The sequence below is a fragment of the Calliphora vicina genome, chromosome 1, assembly GCF_958450345.1.
Source record: "Calliphora vicina chromosome 1, idCalVici1.1, whole genome shotgun sequence".
Taxonomy (NCBI): Eukaryota; Metazoa; Arthropoda; class Insecta; order Diptera; family Calliphoridae; genus Calliphora; species Calliphora vicina.
Genome location: NC_088780.1, coordinates 63,086,228 through 63,108,230, shown reverse-complemented (window position 1 = coordinate 63,108,230; position 22,003 = coordinate 63,086,228). Strand labels below are relative to the sequence as shown.

The 22,003-nt window shown below is 29.1% G+C and overlaps 1 protein-coding gene across 3 annotated transcripts in view; it reads left to right on the top strand.

The window, feature by feature from the left end:
- The window catches only part of stac (C2 and C2B_Munc13-like domain-containing protein staccato), a 116,155-nt gene that overhangs the window by 73,379 nt on the left and 20,773 nt on the right, over positions 1-22,003 (top strand). For all 3 annotated transcript variants that reach the window (XM_065514875.1, XM_065514883.1, XM_065514889.1), the window contains exons 3-10: positions 10,080-10,420; positions 10,494-10,701; positions 10,786-11,603; positions 16,433-16,647; positions 19,997-20,277; positions 20,458-20,616; positions 20,680-21,045; positions 21,110-21,370. In XM_065514875.1, coding sequence (XP_065370947.1) covers positions 10,080-10,420; positions 10,494-10,701; positions 10,786-11,603; positions 16,433-16,647; positions 19,997-20,277; positions 20,458-20,616; positions 20,680-21,045; positions 21,110-21,370 — 2,649 coding nt within the window. The remainder of the gene's footprint in view (positions 1-10,079; positions 10,421-10,493; positions 10,702-10,785; positions 11,604-16,432; positions 16,648-19,996; positions 20,278-20,457; positions 20,617-20,679; positions 21,046-21,109; positions 21,371-22,003) is intronic.

Below are 22,003 nucleotides of genomic sequence, written 5' to 3'. Positions count from 1 at the left end.
TTTCTCGTTAATTTTTGTTGGAATTTGTCCAAATAATACAACTCTGAAAGTATCTGGTAGCTTCTCCAGAGTGTTGAGTACCCAGAAACGATGTAAATACTTAATTACCACAATTAGGTACACTACAGTATGCATTAGTAGTACTCAGGGCAGGTGAAAAATAAAAACCCATATATCTCAAAATTTTGACGTATAGGTGGGAAACAAAAAATGCGTCCGTAGCTCTTCTCAAAAATATAAGTTTCATTCTAAACTAGTTTCATTCTATTAGTGAAAAACAAGTAGGAGAGCTATATTTGGCTGTGCCGAATCTTATATATCCTTCTTAAAAAAGTTTTTTTCCAAATTTTTTTTTAAATTTTTAAAAATTAAAAAAAAATAATTTATGGCAAACAAAATTTTGATGAAAAAAAAATCAGGTTAAAATATATTTTTCCTGATTTTGACCCATTGTAGGTCCAACTTACTATAGCCTTATATAAATCGTGGCAATGGACTTTGAAATTTCTATCATTAGATAAAAACTAGTAAATAAGAAATGAAAGACAAGTTCTAAGAAAAAGACCTAAGTCCATACAAAAAATACAAACTAAGCATTAGAAAAAGCTCTAAGTCCAAAAAGCCTTTTATCTCGGCAAATACTTATGTTATCATTTTGCTTTTACGCACATCGAAAACAAAGAAAAATTCAAAAATATTTACGCAAAAAAAAGTTTGAATGTTTTTTGTCTCTCCTGTAAAATTTTAAAATATGGACTTAGAGCCTTTGCATGTTAAGCCAGCGATATGGCTTTTCGATAATGCGATTTTTCGTGATTTTTATAAAAGAAAAAAATTCACGTAAAAAATATATTTTTTGCTTCAATTTGATATCATATCTCCGAAACTACTGAGCCGATTGAAACGCAATGTGTATATGAAAATTTGTACATAGCATGGGGAAAATGTTTCCAAAATTCAATCAATCGAAAGAAGAACATTGACTACTCAACTTTATGTATATCAAACAAAAAAGTAAAATTTTGTGAAAATGAGCGAATTCACTTAATTGTGAATAAATTCGAAAAGCATAAATCGATTTTTATGATCGATATCTCATTTTATTCCTATTACATATGGCTTTTCGATAATGCAATAAATCTGAACAATTTCTGCTGATTTCGATTTTTCGTGAGTTTTTTAAAACAAAAAAATTTGCTATTATCAAGTAAAAAATATATTTTTTGCTTCAATTTGTTTATTATAACTCTGAAACTACTGAGCCGATTAAAACGATTGGAACTTTTTTAAGTTGACTTCAATAATATCGGACTGACCCATTTTGAGTTATTATAAATTATGTGGAGAAAAATCTACATAAATTCGCAATTTTAGAAAAAAAAAATTTTAAAAAAAGATCTATCCATAGAATTAAAAAATTTTACCATTTTTGCACATGTGTATGAAAAGCGGTGGGTAGCTATTAAGACATAAGTATTAACATTTATTATATTGTGTGCATCTTAAATGGAGGAACCAAGGGATATGAAAATGATATGTATAAATGATATGTTCAATAAACATGGATCCAAATTTATGAAACAGTTTTGAGTCAAAAACTATTTGTTCGGTTATTTTGCAATAAAGATTGGACCATAATTAAATAAACCCTCTAACCCGCAAATTTTAAAAAGCTAAAAAAAATGTGTCGAATATTAATAATTATGACCCAATAAACTTAGAACAGTTATTAGAAACTAATTTCCAAATTAAGTTTAAGAACCAGGTGCAAAATGGTGAAGAGTTCCTCAGGGCGTTGTTACCGTTGTTTACGATGATACGCATTTGGCATTTGAGCAGCATAAATGAAAATCGCATTTTGAGCAAACACACTGTGTTTGCGACTTTTTGCATAGTTTGCACCATCCTTTTTGCTAACCAGCTTGGAAAGTGGTCGATATTGTCATAAAGGACGTCATTAACGGATGTTTTGCTTTTTCGACAAACTTTTGAACTTCCTGGCTGTGGATCTTCTTGTGCAGTACCAACTGATCATGAGTCCAGGCGGATAATTTATGTCCAAGGATTTTATTAAGAATATATTAGAGAATAAAAGCTAAAAAGTTATAGGTTAATGTCTTACACAATTTTTCCCTATTGAACTTTAAAAATTTCGGGAAAAAACATAGTTTTTGAAATGAATTTAGGAACAAACCTATTAATACGATTTAATTTGAAAATTCATTTTAAAATCGAGTAGCTACTAACTTGGCAACAGTTCATATGTTCATGTATTTTTCCAGCAATTCCAAGGCAATATTGATACTGTTGTAATAATACGATCACGCAATCTATTTTAATAAACAATATTGAACGTCATCGCATTAATAGTATAAAAAAAGAAAAAATTATTAGCATAATTAAATTTTTTTTAAATTTTTTATGAAGGGATGAAACTTTGTTGTTTTTTTTATTTTCAAAAAATAGTTTTTTAAAGAGCTCTCGATTTATTTCTATTATATACATTTGTTCCCACTATTTATATGTTTATAAATAATTTTGTATGTTTATCTACCTTGTTGGACGTAAGGTAGCAAACAAATTGTTTCAAATTAACTTGCGTAATTGCTAAAGTAAATATTTCTATTAGCATTTAAAATACACAAGTCCATAAATTAAAAATTAAAGAAACAATTTAAATGAATTTTCTTTTTGTTTAAATTTACTTCATATTGATCATACACTATGCCTTATTTAAGTAAAGTCAGTATAAAACATTTTTGAACTTACGATTGTCCTATAAATTATAGGCTATAATGATTGACAGATTAACAAATACCTAAACAATATTCCATTAATTGGAAAGTTATGGATGTAGAGTATTCGATGCTGAATATATCAGATTTTATATGAGATAAATAAAACGAATTTCTACAAAATTTTGAAAATATAATGTTTGAATTATATTTAAAGAACAGCCCAATGAGATTTCGCGAAAGTGCTGTATGATGAAAAATTATAATAAAATAAAAATTTGGCGCATTATTCAGATGAATCAGAGTGTTGAAACATCAATATTTGTATACAAAATAATACTCGAATGTACATGTTGAATGTTCGAGTACGTATGCACATTAGACCAACCCTTAAAAAATATATTTATTTTGGATGGGTTTTATTTTTATCTTTACTGATTGATGCAAAATTCTATAACAATTGGATAACGATATCTCGAGCCGGAAATCGATTAAAAATTTTTTAAATTTGTAATTGTAATTTTTTCAATTTCTTCAAACATTTAAATAATATATCTTAACCATTCTTCACCCAATTTTACAACATTCAATCGATTTTCGGCATGAGTTCTAGTTAACCGTTTGGCCTACAATTTTGCAGTAGTCGGTTTTAGACACTAAAGAGCCAAATAAGACCCATTTAAAAAAAATATATTTTTAAGAGCAGGTCTAATGCACATGTGCGAGTATATGTTGTTTAGAGTTATTCCATCATTCATCTGATCAATGTTTACTCAAATTCAATGAACTATAATACTAGATAAATAAACCTATATACGAGTAGCAAATACATATATTAAAGTTCATATAGCAATACGTACACAATCGAATTCTGTAGCCAAATTTGTTCTGCGGTCCAGTTGATTGTAATAAAATTATTCATAGAAATTAGAACAAAAGTTACAAAATACAGTAAAAATTTCAGATATTCTTTAAGAATTCGCCATATATTTTTGCTTAGTTTGTATTTTATTTGTTTGTCCTCCACAAAATATATGTATATGGGGGATTTCATGTTAAGTGAACTAACTTTTGAAATCGATGTCTTCCAAACGGTATGAAATTTTCACCAAGGTTAGATGTATTGGATAGTAATTCAGACACAATTTTTCATTCAACAAGATCGGTGGTCAAAATTTGACATATTGGTCAAGCAGGTGTTTTTTTCTCATCTATAGTTCTTAGCAAAATGTGTCACAAATCTATCTATCTATCTATCTATCTATCTATCTATCTATCTATCTATCTATCTATCTATCTATCTATCTATCTATCTATCTATCTATCTATCTATCTATCTATCTATCTATCTATCTATCTATCTATCTATCTATCTATCTATCTATCTATCTATCTATCTATCTATCTATCTATCTATCTATCTATCTATCTATCTATCTATCTATCTATCTATCTATCTATCTATCTATCTATCTATCTATCTATCTATCTATCTATCTATCTATCTATCTATCTATCTATCTATCTATCTATCTATCTATCTATCTATCTATCTATCTATCTATCTATCTATCTATCTATCTATCTATCTATCTATCTATCTATCTATCTATCTATCTATCTATCTATCTATCTATCTATCTGTCTATCTATCTATCTATCTATCTATCTATCTATCTATCTATCTATCTATCTATCTATCTATCTATCTATCTATCTATCTATCTATCTATCTATCTAAAATACAAAAAAATTTTCTACCTATGTCCGTTATAGACTCTGAGACCATCCAACCGATTTGCTCCAAACTGGTATCAATGGAAAAGAAATTTTCTGGATATGGTTTTGGACACCTAAAATACTACATTAGGTCCATTCGGTGATTTCGTAAAGAAGATTTTCGAATTTTCTCATACAGACATTTTTCATCTATATATATATAAATGGATGTATATTCCGAATGAACTCAAAAACGGCTGGTCCGATTTAAATGAAATTTTCAGGGAATCTTTAAAATAGCCTAGCGGGTAACACTCTAAAGTCAGATTTTAGATTTTCGGTCTGTGGGCGGAGGGTATTTGGTAGATATCCAACTCGAATCCCACTAAGCGACCAAATATGTATGTCTTCAAGGAAAATAACTAAGCTTTCTTTTGAGAACAAAAAAATGCCCCATTTTGAAAAATAGTCAACTTATTCAAATTCCGATCTTGTTCTTGGTGCAAATTTCATCCCGATCGGAAGACATCGATTTCACATGACATGAAATCACCCATATGTATTACATATAGACGAGACGTAGTTGTCAAAAACCTAACTCTTGCAACAACAAAATACATGTATGTCAATGTAGTTTGTTGTTGTATTAGATATATGATTTGTTGTATTCTTGTTTGACAAAACTAAGTGTCTCGTCTCTATGTATATTTCTCTAAATTGTATTTATAAAATTTACAAAACTTACTCCCTGGTTATATCTGATAAATTTTTATCATGATAAACTTCAAAATGGTTGTCTAGAAAAAAATTATCAGGTATAGTCCCCATTTATTAGTATTATTTCTTCGTTATGATAAAATTGTTAGTGCTTTTGCTTAGACAACTTTGTCTTGACAGCAATAAATGACATTATTGTTATGATAAATATTTGTCAAGTATAGACAGGGGGTTAAAAATAATTTTATTTACAAAAATAAATATTTTATTGAGGCCCCTCATGTAAACGCTGAAATGCCTCGCAAACAGTGAAATCTGTGCATTTTTACACTCTCGCAAATGAACTGTCAAAAATTGTATGGAATTGTATCTGATAAGTTTGTGCGAAAATTTAGACACGCAAACTTGAAATTATTAGCCCAATTCACAATCTTGTGCAAATGGTATTGCATCATTGTATATTAGAGTGTCCCTTAGAATTAAATGTTTGAAATGTTGAAACGGTACCCGCTGAAAACTTTTGTAATGACCTAAAATACCACACAAAAAAATGTTTACCTTGTTCTAAGAAGTTTCATCAAAATCGTTCCAAAAATATATAACATTTCGCTATCTTTCCATTAGAAATTCCAAATATTGAAAAATTTGACCTTTGACCTTCACGATTTAAAGGTTAACGTTTTCCGATTTTAGGAAAACTTTCAGACTATATTTAAAATTACCTGGACTATAATATTTTGAACAGATTTTACTTAAAATTAATAACAGTAAGAAAATTTGTTTAACAAAATTTTTAAAAATTTTAAAATGGAGTTTTAAAATATTTTTTTTTGTTTATACCTGCGAATAGGTTAACTGTATCCTATGAAGATAAAAACTTATTTACAAGTAAATATGGGTATATGTATTTTAAATAAAAATGAGCTTTTATTTTAATATTTCTCAAAATATGTTAATTTTGTTCCTACATTTCTTGTTCTACTGGCCTGAGACACGTACACATTTCGATTATTATTTGCTATTATTTACTAAATAGAAATAAAATAAAAATATTTTGTACATGTGAAAATTGTGTGAATTTATTTATTTAATTTTGGATTTATTTAATGGAATTATGTATGGAAATATTAACCAACATAATCAAAATCTTCCAAACTATGTTTACCACTATTTGTTCCAATAATTTAACTTTCATTAGAAATGTTTACCCCCGTATTCATAAAACATTTTAATATTAAACAAGTTTTTAAAGCATAATTTCCATTCATAATTTGTTTTTAAAACCGTTGTTTAAATTTAAAAATTGTTTATGAATAAAAGGCCTTTAGAATTTAAATTTATACAATTTGAAAAACTTTTTTAAAGCTTTTCTTGATCTTATTTTTATCTATAAAATGCACAAAATTTAAAAGGTGGAACACGTCGCACTGTGCTTTGTCTCATAGGCAAAAATCCAAAAAAAAGTTTTGGTCTCAAAATATGATAAAATATATGTTGATCGATAGCTAACAACACAGCTCAAATAAATTTGTAGGAATTGGTTTTATTTGACTCTCTTAGACTTTACCAGAGGTCGCTAATGTAAGTCAAATTTATGAAAAAATTAATGAATAAAAAAATGAATTGAATAGCTTCAAGAAAATAATTCTCAAAAATTCATTTTTGTAAAAATGAGTTTAAATTTTTGTTTTTTGAGTTCTTTAGTGTTTTTAAAATTCGGCTGTAATAAAATTTTTATTAAAAATTTCGACTAAAAATTTTTTATCGGCTCAAAAAATACATTTAAAAAAAAAAACAAGTAAGAAAGTATGGTCGGTCAAGCCCGACCATAAATACCTACACCAAGTAAATGAGTAAAAATATTTTTCTTTTAAAATATCAATAATTTATATTCGTGAGTGATTTTTGGAAGTGGGCCTTATATGGGAGCTATGACCAATTATGGACCGATCACCATAAAATTAGGTCGTGTGATTTATGTCTATATGAAAGTTATTTATGTTGAATTTTGTGTATATACCAACATTTTTAAGTGATTTAAGCACGTTAAAGTGATTTTCGGAAGCGGGTCTATATGGGAGCTATGACTAATTATGGACCGATCGTAACAAAATTTGGTGACATGAATTTTGTATATATAAAACTTATTTGGAGCGAAATTTGTGTAGATACATGTATAAATTAAACATTTATGACCGATAAAGTCCAATTTCGAGAGATTTCAGCCAGTTTCAGTAGGCTTCGTCATTGGGCCGAAAAAATTATATGTACCAAATTTAATCGAAATATCTTCAAAATTGCGACCTGTACTCTGCGCACAAGGTTTACATGGACAGCCAGCCAACCAGCCAGACGGACGGACGTCGTTTAATCGACTCAGAAAGTGATTCTAAGTCGATCGGTATACTTTAAGGGTGTTAGACCAATATTTTTGGGCGTTACACACATCTGCACAAACGCATAATACCCTCCCCACTATGGTGGTGTAGGGTGTAATTAAAAAATTACAAAAGTTTGTGATATTTAAAAAAAAAACGTATAAAATCGTACATTTTTTATTTCGTTTTTCTTATTAGTGTACTCTCTCTTTGCGGATACCTCTCTAAAGCGGACACGTCCCATACACGGACACTTTTTTCAGTCCCAAAAAATTCTTTGGAATTATTTTCTACTCTCAATAGCGGACACCTCTCAAAACCGGACAAATTTGTCAGTCCCTTAGGTGCCCGCTTATGAGAGAGTACACGTATATAGTGTTGTTAAAAAGGCTTTTTGCCACAACTTAAAAAAAATGCATATTAAAATAGGTCTAAATTCACAATTTTTACTTAAATTTTGTGTATTATAGAGTACTAATGTTATAGTTATGTTTCAAGATATATGAAATAATATTAATATCTTAAATTTAATTAAAGAAATAGTCAAAATTTATTATATGGAAATCAAATTGTGCATCAACTTAACCAGAGTTCGCTAATCTATTTATATTAAAATGAAATGGTCCATGTATGTAATGTCATCACGTGAGAACGACTGGAGCGATTTGGCTGATTTTTTTTATTCGATTCGAAATTTTCAGGAGATGGTTTGTAAAGAAAAAAAATTCAAAAATTCAGGGTAAAACTCGGAAATTCTTTTTTTGTGAGTCCAGTCAACTGTAAAAAAAGCTCCCTAAAGTATGCAGTACAAATTTAGATATTTTATTTGCAAATAAATAAGAACAGGCTGATGTGCGTGGGTTGGAGAAACTTGAAGAACTAACATTAGTAAATGCTATCGGGCGAAGCCGGGGCGATCAACAAGTATTATATAATTTTAAGCAAGATGAGGTAATACTTTATATACCCACCTATTTTTTGGACACATCTATCTCAATATTTTTCTTATGGATTTAAATTCAACAACAATCTTAAAATTTACACTGCATTGCCGACTACTGCATTACCCAAAATCGGAGAACACAACAAGATGAAGTTAATTACTATGAGTTATGTATTTTGAAGCCATTAATGAGACTTTTGGAAAATATAAGATATACATATTATATATCAACGTATAGGAAATTGTATCTTCTTTTCAAAAATATATTAAATTTTTAAGAATTAAAAGTTTGATAGAAGACTTTTGTCGAAAATATGGTAATCAAAAATGGTAGCTGATTTTTTATAAAATTTTAATATAATAAAAGTTTTGTTTATGAATCGTTTTTATCGAAATTTTAAACTTATAAAGAAATTTGTGAATTCTTATTGAGAATCGCACAATTCACAATGGGTCATACAGGAATGGTTTTAATTTTTTTAAAGCAGCTATATGATATGAGTTAATTTGGCTATGGAACTCGCATATATAAAAGTTTTGAAATTGTTTTTCTTTTATAGTTCTTCCAAAATGTTATCTTTGAGAAAAATATAAACACATTATTTATTTTGTTTTTATTTTCTGTATAATTAAACATTAATGTAAGTACTTCTTTCGAAAAAATTCGTGAAAAAAATACTTTTTAAAATATTTATATTATCAGTTCATGCAATGTTTTTTGTAGCAATCTTCTTGTAGATTCTACACCTATAAAAATCTTTCAAATCAGATCAAGAACAAAAATTTAATTTTTCATATATCCTCCGCCCTACCTTCTAAAGTCCAAATTCAAATCTTAAACTCAGCTACACCTCCTCTATAGCCGTGGAATTTTATTAACTTCGGACTGTTGGTTTAGAAGTTACAGATTTATTTCCACTTTTTTTTCATTCCCCCACTGTGCTCGAGAGGACTAGATGAAATCATAAACCGATTATGACCAAAATTAGCAAAGTTGTTCCTTGGCTCGAGGTGAGGTGGACCAAATATTATGGGAACATGTTTAAAATTGCGACATATATCTTGATTAACAAATTTACATGTACAGACGGACAGACAGATAGATGGAGGCGGAAAGACTGTGGGACGGACAAAGCGTATTCAACACAAAAAGTTATTCAGTAAATACAAATAAACATACCAAGTTTCATTACAATCAGATAATTTTTGCAAAAGTTATAGAGTTTTTACAATTAAGGATATATGGCAGGACCAAGAGTCCTTGTTGCAATCACAATAAAAATTAACGGAAAGATTGTAAGCCTAGTGCGTATAACAAATGCAGATTTTCATGATTTTTACATCAATTATGTTGCCAAAACTAAAAATTATATTTTTGGCATATATGGGAGGTAGGCGTGACCTTGGTCCATTTTTTTCCAAAAATTTAATTTTTCTTATGGAAACGTTAAGAGTTGTGGAAAATTACCAAATGATTTAATAATATATTTTTCAACACTTTTTACTGAGATATAATAACAGCAATAATAACAACAGCGTTACTGAATGGTCGAATTTTCATTTATCTCATTCATTTAATTTCTTTAGATTGAAGATCTCTATGAGGAAGTACTTTTTGAAATTACAAACAACATCGGATGTGAGGCGAATGATGTCTGCAAAGAATCACTCATCGAATTTGCTCAGGAAGCATTTAAAATGTCGAATGCCAAACATGAAGAAATACTCGAAATAGCACAACAAAAAGAACCTCCAAATATTCGACTAAATGTGGAAATAATTAAGGCTGAAAATCTTTTACCAAAGGATGCAAACGGATTTTCTGATCCGTTTGTTACATTATATCTGGAATCGAATGGTTCTCATCGTTATAATTCATCTGTTAAAACTGAAACTCTTAATCCCATATGGGAGGAACACTTCTCACTGTAAGTATTTAAATATACAATTTTCCATTATAATATATATATATAAACATTAAAACTCCTTTATTGTGTTTAGGCCAATTACAGAAAATCCTAGAAACGAAGTGCTAATCATTGAAGTATGGGATTTTGATGCGGCTGAAACTGTCAAAGACAAGGTTAATAAATTAATGGACGTTAAAGGTATTAAGGGGTTGCGTAAGTTAATGAAAGAAATTGCTATGACTGCGTCTACTGGAAAGCATGACAATGAACTGATCGGAAGAACGGCTATCACCCTAAAAGTAAGAATTCTTATATTATAATCTACATTGTATACATATGTATGTCTGTTTAATATTAAATCTAAACTATATCAATTTTTACAGTCTATACCGGTATCAGGCACTACTGTTTGGTATAACTTAGAAAAGGGTAGCAAAACTAAAAGTCGCGGCTCCGTTTTAGTGAATTTAGCTCTTAGTGCTGAAAAAGATAAACGTGTCGCTGTTCAAGAGCACCGACACCTATTGAAACTCCTGCTAATGCATGAGCTGGAATCATCGCAGGTAGCAAACTATTGGTGGGCTGGAAAATTTAGTGGAAATGCTGAAGCAATTCGCTTGCAGCACTCCGTTCAATCCGGCCTCTCAAATTTCGAATGTTCTCTCAGCCAATGGTCTGTATATACTACAATACACGAAGATCACCCATTGAGTTTCGGTTTATTCAATTCAATACTAGACGTTATTATACCAATTCTCAAGTGTCACCTCAATGAATCAGAGGACATAAAAACATTTTGGGATGGGGTAAGACGTTTGCTGCCGTCTTGTTTTTCAATCCTACGAAAATTGCGTGCCAAAAATGTTAGCGATAAGCAAATTGTAAAAACCCTTTGTGAGGTTCTTGACATTCTCTCAAAGATAAATACTCTCGAAAGACCCAAAACCATTGAACTATTTCCACACAACGTGTATGGGTGGATATCAAGAAAAGATGAATCGGATTGCAGCATTAATGAGGTCATTGTGGACGCCATACACTGCGGTACCAAGGAGTGGCTGGAGCATATCATTGAGGGGAATCGTCAAAATAGTGATGAACAGTCCGACGAAGACAATTTGCAATACCTAATAAAACTTATACAAATGGTTCGATCTGACTTGCAAAGAGCGATGGAATATTTTGATAAACATTTTTACCAGTAAGTACTTGATTAAACTGCCTGAGATGACATTTTCAGGTTTCCATAAATATTAGTATTTATAAAAACATTCCGAATTTTACATATTATATGGTTAAGTCAGTTCTACAACATTTACAAAAAACAACATGTAATTTGTTTATGTGATTTGATCGGTCAAAGTTTGCATGTTGTTTTTGTTACTTTTATGTTTGTTGTAGCATTTGCCGCATTGCAAAATCATTTCAATTTTACACGGCGTGTCTTTGCGAGCCAAGGCGTTGCATACTCGCTGCTGTTAGAGGGTTGTGAGAAGGTCGACTTAAGGGTGGACTAGCCGACTGTAATGTAATGTAACCCAAGGCGAATTAATACAAGGTGGTGTTAGTTCTACAAAAACAACGATTGGTCTTAACAAATGTCAAAAAACCAAAATGAAAAATTTAACAAATAAGTATTTAAACTTAATATAGTGTAGATAATTGAATAGTGAGGGCTTTACTTATTTATGTAAACAATAAATATTTTGTTAATAAGCTTAGAATATGTAGATATTTAAATATAAAAACAAGATTTGACAATTGTTAGAACCAAAAAGCGAAAAAAAAAATTATCAGCTGTTTGACTGACTCCACCTTGTATAAATTCGCCTTGATGTAACCTTAACGGAACGGAACAGCTGATCGTTTCTATTGTGTGTAAAGTAGTTAAAGCAGTTATAGTGACAAAATGTAACGTAATGCATTAAACACATTCAAGACAGCAGGCTACACGACTACACGAACACAAATTCTGCTGGTTACAGTTGTAGTCGTGTGGCAGCTACTGAATTATTTTAAAGACGACAGCTACAAAGAAAAAAGCTGATTTATAATTCAGTGGTGCCACTTTAATAAAAAAATAACCGTACAAAATTCCAAAGTAATTAAGATTGAAACAATTATTTTGAGTAAAAATATATATATGGTTATAAATAATTATGTACCTGTTATTAATTTACATCAATATGGTTATCAAAAACTTCTCTTAATTAAGTAAAAAAAATATATTTTTTTTTAGCACTCATTTGATTTACATTTTTTATTATATTAGCAACACTATTTCTGTTTAGTAGTTGACAGAAATAGAAATTAGTTTAATTCGGCTACAGCGGCAAAAGCAATCGTGTGGCCGTGTAGCTGTGCTGTCGTTAAAATAATCGTCTCCATATAAACGTGTGCATTTTATTTTTGACAGATTGAAGTTGGTAGCCTGCTGTCTTGAATGTGTTTAATGCATAACTGTAATGTCTGAACCTGTTAAAAACAGAATTTCTTTACGTTTCAACGTGACATTTACTAACGGTGTTGTCAACTTGTTGATTTTAAAAGTCTTGTATAAAAAATACTTATGCTCAGAACGCTTAACAATATTTTCAATGTTCTAAAAATGTTTTAAATATTTCAATAATATAAATACATAAATAAAAAACAAAATGTAAGAAAAGATAAACTCACTGTTTATTGTTGACTTTTTGTTTAAGCTTTGATATTTTTACAAATAAAGCTTGAGTGTCTGTAATTCTCATTCACTCTATAGTTTGATTTGTATAATATCTTTAGTTTTTCTAAAGCCTTTTGGGAAAAGGTTTCCTGATGATCTGGCCTAAGCAACCAGTGAAATGCGCATAGTCTACGTTTACAATGCAGAAATTGAAAGGTAGACAGACGAAGTTTGAAGGCGAGGTGTTGAAGAGGTACAGTGTGTATTACACAGGTTTAGGTTAGTTCAAAAGAGAATGAGAAAAATGTCTGCCTTTCAATTTCTGCATTGTAAAAGGGGTCAAAGGGACTAGCATATCCCACAACAATAAATGTCAGTGAATTTATCAATAATTGGGAAATTTAGCACAATTCTTACTAAAAACAAATTTTTTTTATTGTTATGGTAATATTTACTTATACAAATTAGTTCACACAAGCATTTATAAAATGTATACTAATAATAGTCGAAAGTAATAAGTTTGAAAATATTAAATTAATATTAGTATAAAGTACAATACAATATTAATTAATTTTTAAGTTATCGGACCTTTAATAAATAAAGTCTGTATGACAAGGTAATAAATAATATTTATAATTGTCTCCCAATGGGTTAATATAAACATATATGAAGTCACTTCGAAGCACTTCACAATGATGATGAATACATTATGTGTAAAAATATACGGTTTATATGTAAGTACTATTACCAAAAATGTTTAATAATGTTTTTTTTTTAAATCGCAGAAAAAAATTATAAAATCGCTTGAACAGTATTTAAAACAATTGCGTTGATAACACTTTCAAACAGCTGTTTAAATTTGTTTGTTTATGTCAAAAACATATGACACGTTTTTAATGTTCTATAATCGCACTAAAGTGTTACGTTAAGTCAACATTACGGTTACATTACATCAACGGTCGGCTAACCCAGCCTTTATGATGGGCTGCAAGCAGCGCTGCCAACTTTGACGATTTATCGTCATTTTGACGATTTTTTAAGTCAAATTTATTAAAATAACGATTGACGATTTTTCATTTTTCCCGCGAACAAAAATGACGATTTTTTAAAAGCAAAACATATGGTAACCTTTTTTCCTAAAATTAAAATATTGAAAGTCCCCTTTTGCAATGTACAAATTGAAAGGCAGACAGCGTCCAATTTTATATTGAATTGATTTCACAAATTTTAAAACGTTTTGATTTTGGCTCAGTGTTTTAATATAGCAATTAAAAATGACTTATTAAAAAAATGTCACACAGAAATGTACCAGAGTAAAGTCACATAATACCAAAATTAAATTAATTATTTTTTTTTATTAAATAATAACTTTATTTACATGTAAATAAAATAAAAATATTTAAAAAGTTAATTTCTCCAAAAAAAAAGTTGGCAGCACTGGCTGCAAGCAATTTGTCAAGGCGAATTTATACAAGGTGGTGGTAGTTCTACAAAAACAACAAATGGTCTTAACAAATGTCAAAAAACAGAAATTAAAAATTAAACAAATATGTATTAAAACTAAATATAGTGTAGATAATTGAATAGTGAGGACTTTACTTATTTATGCAAAATATAAATATTTTTTTTAATTAGCTTAGAATATGTAGATATTGAAGTATAAAAACAAGCTTTGAGAGGTGTTAGAACCAAACAAGCGAAAAAAGAGTAATCAGCTGATTGACTGACTCCACCTTGTATAAATTCGCCTTGCGCCGTTCTTTAATCTTTCATATAGTTTTATCAGTTTTGAATAAAGTCAATTATTTTTTGTATGAGAGTGTTTTTTTGTTGTAAACATCAAAATTAAAATTCATGTTTTCTCGTATATTTGATAAGTAAAAATTTGGGTTAAATACCGATTAGAAAGATATTAACATCTACTATTTATATTTTTGAAATCGCATGATTTGTTGAACATTTATTATATCGTTTTTCTCGAAACGACTTTTTTTGAATTATGACGTTGTTGCAGCAAATGAGCGATGTATGAGTTGTTTAGGGTTTTAGTGAGATCTTCTGAAATAATCTTTTATAAAAATAATAGAATTTAAACGATTTTTTTCTTAAGATTTATTAAAACTTTTCTTGGAAAAAACTCTTTCGCTGATTGTATATGTTGGAGAAATCAAAAGCATGATAAAGAATATTCCTTTTTGGATTGTTTTAGATTTTGATCAATTTAATAGTTTCGTTTAGTTGTGATAAAAGACTGATTTAAAATAAAAAAGTTTCGTCTATAATGTAAATACAAAGTTTCAAAGACATGTAAATTAAATATGTCAGTTGTTATACATACTCACTAATCATGTTTATTGGATGTTCAAATTGTATTTGAATTGAAAGTGCAAAAAAAAGAATTTCGGTTATTAGGTTAATCGACACAAATTAATTGGTTTATTAGTTATTTGAAAATCGGCAATTTTAAATTATTCGAAGAGTTAACCGTCCAAAATTAATCGGTTAACCGATTAACGGTTAATCGATTGAATGCCCTAGTAAATATAGTTTTTGATTTAGCCATTAAAAAGGGCTAAATGAAAATAAAAAAGGCTAAAGGCTAAATTAATTTTTTAGTGGCTAAACAAGATTGAAAAGGTCTAAATTGGCAGTACTGGTTTTAACACACATGTGTGTTTTTTCAGCTTTGTCAATTCACATACCACATGACATTTTTTTTAAATAAACTTATTTATTAACATCAATATAAATATGTATATTTTTATTGTTAAAAGATATTCAGACCAAATTTCGTATTTTTAGTTCCATTTGTTTCGGTCATATCATGTTATTAACAGCGGATGTTGGCTGAGGTGGGTCAACGTATGTCCACATATCTTTGGTCATATACGTTGTACCGATAATTCCAAAAATAAAATAGCAATACTAAATTTCATACCCCTAGGTCCTCCTGTTTTGGCACTAAATTCAGTCTATACAAAAATTTCTAATATTTGTCCCTAAATAGCTGGCCGCTACTGTACATATTTTAAATAATTTATTGAATTTAGAAGCTATAATCCACAAAATTAATAGAACGGAAGGAGAGCAATAGTATTTCAATAAAAACACTGCACTAGTTCCGCCACTTTAGCAGTCACATCTAATTGGCACTTTTCAAGCTGCTGCAATTTTCACCATTTTGTTAGCTAAATATTGTGAGAAGCTGTATTGGAAGCAAAAAGTGCTGGGAAATGTATAAGATTTCGGAAATTGAAAATCTATTATATTTTTAAAATGTTCTAAAAGTTCTTTATATTCTAATTACATCGTAAAACTTTTAATATAATATAATCATATATAATATAATAAATTTATTATTTTTACAGCAAAATACGCTTAAATTTCTCCACAGAGCTTTTTAAGTTCTATGATGAAAAAGTTGCTGAAATAGCAAAATCAATAGTTACTGAAGTTTGTAGTCATATTAAAAGGCTGGATGTCCCAGAAGACCATTTTGAAGAGTTGCCTGACATCGAGGACATTAACATGGGCACAACATTGTTTGAGCTGTATTTAGTACTAAAACGTTTCCTAGTACTAGGTATGTATCCACTACAAATGTTTATTGAACTCAATTATAATGTTGGCCTTTATACTCCATACTTGCATTTCAAAAGTATTTTCCAAGTTTTCAAAATATTTTATTTTATTGAATTCAAGATGCAATTTCAAATGTTTGATACACAGATTATTCCAGATATGAAACAAATGACAGTTATCAAAAAAGTTTTCAATGGTTGTGATTTGCAGAGCGAGAGAAAACATATAATTTTCAATAGGAAACTAGTGTGAAATATATTTGTACCTCTTTTCAAAACACATCCATTTTGACATTTTCTTTTCTTATTTTTCTATTGAAACCATATCTGTATAATTTGTGGTTTAATATTTTTGCCCTCTTATTCATAATGAAACTTTTATTTTATCAAGGCTTTATAAAACAAATCTATATATGTACAATTCATACATATTCACCACGAACACATAAGATTTTTCTACAACTTGACCAACATTTTTTTAAATAAACATATTTTCTAACATTTATATCATTATATTTATACCCGTCACCTTCGTGAGAAGGGTATATGTATGTACATTAGGCATATAACTAATTTTGGCGAAATTTTTGGCATACCACATCGTGATGGCCAATGTTGTATAAGTAATGAAACACCAGAACGCACCAACATCAATTTCTAAAATAAACCAAACTTTTTTTTCTCTGAAAAATTATATAAATAATTTCATAATTGTTTTTGCAAGTGTGAGGGATACTTCCCTTATTTAAAAATTATCTTTTGAAGTATGTCCGCAGTTATTATTAAATTAAAATATATTGTATTTCAAAATAATTGAAAATATTTAATGCAAAACTTTATTGCGTTTGGTGCGTGAACTTTTTTAACAACCGCGAAAAAATAATACCATTGTTTTTTATATTTTTTAATGCTCTATTCGACTGTGCTATGCCAATTTGCAAAAATTGTCAATAGTTATATCCCTAATGTACATACATACATACATACATACATACATACATACATACATACATACATACATACATACATACATACATACATACATACATACATACATACATACATACATACATACATACATACATACATACATACATACATACATACATACATACATACATACATACATACATACATACATACATACATACATACATACATACATACATACATACATACATACATACATACATACATACATACATACATACATACATACATACATACATACATACATACATACATACATACATACATACATACATACATACATACATACATACATACATACATACATACATACATACATACATACATACATACATACATACATACATACATACATACATACATACATACATACATACATACATACATACATACATACATACATACATACATACATACATACATACATACATACATACATACATACATACATACATACATACATACATACATACATACATACATACATCATTATATAATTATATGGACGTATTATATGGATGTATTATATTTTATTGTTTTCAATACAAATTTTTTAAATTTTTATATTTATGGCCTAATTTTGTAAAACCTATCGAAATGTTTTTTTTTTTTCGAAAAAATGTTTATATTATAAGCGTATTTTTCGTTTCTGTATATAAAATTGAATTTTATAAAACAGAACAAAACGTTGCCAATCGCTTGAAGCATCAAAATCAAACGTTTAGAATTTTATTTCGTTTCAATACATTTTTAAATGATTTTTACTACGTTCATACGCACGGCTTATTCTCAAATAAAAATATTGCAATTAGAAAAATTTTTCGCATAAACAGTGAATTAATTTTTTATTTGCGAATAGCTAATTCACGAAAACAATTCCTGATTAACGACACTATTTGCAAATAAGATTTTAAACATGACATATTTTTTAACGTTTTTAGTTTTTCTTTCGTTTTTTAAATATTTCATTGCGTTTTTGCATTAGTTGGATTGCAAGACAAACAAGAATTTTTAATTCTTTCATTTTGGCATTTAAAAAATAAGAATTTTCCTAACCAAAGTGACATATAAACAGTCAGTTAGTTAATTGCAAATAATTTTTATTTGCGAATACGCTACGTATAAACGTAGTATTTGAAATGTTCAAAGAAAAAACATTTGTATGATAATGTGTTTTTTATTTTCATACATAAAAAATATAGAAGAGAAATTTTTTTTCCAACTAAATGTAAAAAACAATCAAATATGTATTTCAAAATTGCTTCAATAAATTTTATTTGCTGGAAAATAAATGAAAATAATTTAATTTAATTGGCAGAAAGTTAACATAAAAACCATAGACAACAATTAGATAGGTAACTGAGAGCCAAAAACCTAGTCTGTTGTCAGAAACCTAATTCATGAGAATGTATGGCATTGTATTTTGCTTTTGTATCACCCGTCCTTCCGTTCTATGCGTTTATTCCATGATAAACTTTATTCCTTCTCTAACTTAGTACCATATCAAAAAATTTACTTGAAACGCAAATATCGTTTCATTTTATAAAATACCAAATTTTATTTTTTCGTTCCAAACGGAAACGGAAATTCGTTTAAAGATACAAGATCAGGCTATTAGTATTTTTATACCCTTCACATTCCGTTTGTAATTTCTACATTTTTCATTTGCGACCCCACAAAGTATATATTCTGGATCGTTATAGATAGCGAAGTCGATATAGCCATGTACGTCTGTCTGTATGTTGAAATCATCTTTCCGTAGCCCTCAAATAACTTACATACATGATTCATACATCAATGTATCGGGAATTCTTCCGTCTTGGTTGTTATTTAAAATCGACAAAATCGGCACACAAATGGCTGATATAAGGAAAAAACCGGGACAACTTCGATTGTTGGCTTATTTTTGATCTATATCTGGATTACTAAGTCATTAATATAGACAATATGGATATCTAATGATAGATATTATAAAGACCTTTGCAATGACGTATATAAGACCATAAGTAAGTTGGACCTACAACAGGTCAAAATCGGGAAAAAATTTAAACCCGAATTTTGTTCACCAAAAAAAAAATTAAATTTAAAAAAAAATTTAAATTTAAAAAAGAAAAAAATTAAAATAACAATTCGAAAGAAAAAAAATTTACAAAAAATTAAAAAAACAACCTTGGGAAAAAAAATAAATTTTGTTTACCTAAAAATATTTAAAATTTGTTTTTGAAGTACAATTTGGTGACTTGTTTAGTATTAATAAATTCCGGGGAATCCCCGGGATCGAACAAATTTTTTTAATATTTCCCGGGAATGGAAAATGTCCGGAAAAGTATTTTAACCGTACAAACGTCATATTTTTTTAAGGTAAATCGCTTTGTCCCAATGACGAGTTAGGAATTGAACACTTTCACGCCTGGTTTATGCCTGGCGTCGCACATTGGTTGGCTATATCAGTTATTAAAGCTCTAAAGAGAATAGAGAAGGCAATTGAACTAGATGAACTGAAGGCCGTCGATGATACTGTCAAATATAGCTCTTCTGCAGTTGATACTCTGGCTATATTCTACCAAATTAAAATATTTTGGCAACAATTAGATTGGCCAGATGCAGAGGGTTCTTATACATTTGTGGCTAAAATTGTTGATGTAAGTATTATTGTAAAAGTTAGTTCGTTTGCTGCTAGTTTTACTACATATTTTCCAATACTTTGTTTACATTTTGAAAATTTCCAAAGCTAGTAAAAAAGTAAAAACTAGCAAGCAGACGAACAAACCATAAAGATGAGTATTTATAAATATAATTCGTTTTCTTTTTTCGTCTATTAGGATATATGCCGATGTTGCGTATTTTACGCCCAGAGAATGTCACGTCGTGTAGAGTCACTGACAAGGGACAATAGCGAATTTTTCCATGTATCACCGGAATGGTGTTTAGCTATAAATAATATTGATTATATACGCCAAAGCTTACCATCATTTATTAAGGTACGTATAAAATGACATGAATGCATACTCTCATAATAGAGTTTTATTTCCCCTTAAATGTAGGAGTTAGGAACTGACGATGTCATTAAACGTCTGGGCGAATATCGTTCACAATTGGAAGCTGAACGATGTGAGGTCACAATTAAAAATGTCATCGACAATTCACTAGATACAGAAAAGAATCAAATTTTGGAATTAATTGAAATTGTTGCTAGAAAAATGTCTCCACCCATTCGTCGGTTCTTAGCCGAGGGTGCTGAGGTTCTACATGAGGATTCCAACTCAATGGAACGTCTTATGATGTATTTGGAAACATCGTTAGGTACGTTCTATGAAAACTTAAATGAAGTAAATTTTGCGCGTGTTTTGGATGCAATATGGGCCGAACTTTCAATAATCATGTACGATCTAATTCAATCAAATCTTGATGTGAGTATTTTTTGCCTATTATGTTTATTATTTTTCGTTATTTATTTCATTAATTTAATTTCAGAAACGCCGTCCTCCAGCATTCTTTCAAAATTTACGTCACACTTTGAGTGTGATGATTTCCTGTTTCAAAAGTGGCCAGATTGTTACGTCAGATATTGAAGTCTTAACCGAAATAGAACGAATTCTGGATTTGCATGCATTTGAAACGGCAGACTTAATTCATCAGTATTATTTGGAGAGACTTGGGCACCAGAAAGAAGTTGCCAATTCAGAATATGGTAAACTAACCATTAGAGCAAATTTTACAGATACTGGATTAGTGGTACGTAGTATAAAATACTAAACATCAAATTTCAAAAAGTATTGTAGTGTAAATCGAAAAAGTATCAAGTATTGAAGAATGTATCATGAAATTTATCATAATAAAATATACACATCTGCTCAAAATAATAGATACACCTAATTGGAAAAAATTTAAATGGCGGTAACATTGAAAATTTCCTCGCAAGCGTTAAGAATACATCATATTATTAAAATTTCTATCTGGCAATGTCATGTCAGTCAAAAATCTGGCAACTATTTGCTTTCATGTTGATTTTTAAAACCGAATTTATTTGAATTACAAAAAATTATTTGCTCATAAAAATAGATACACATCAGTAATTTGTAATTTGTTTATATACAATTTTTTTTTTGTGCAATTTTTTGTTCCTATTTACGTGAAACAGTAAGTATAATTTAAATTTTAGCAACAATTTTATAAAAAATAGGACTCTTTTGAAGAAAATGGGACGAAATCATCATTGTACCGAAGATGAGAAAAAAATTGTTCAAACGATGAGAAATCAAGGAAAATCATTACGGGAAATAGCAAAGAGCATAGGAAGATCTTTACATTTTGTCCAAAATGCTTTATCTAAAAAACAAAAAAGAGAAACTCGCGGTAGACCAAAGA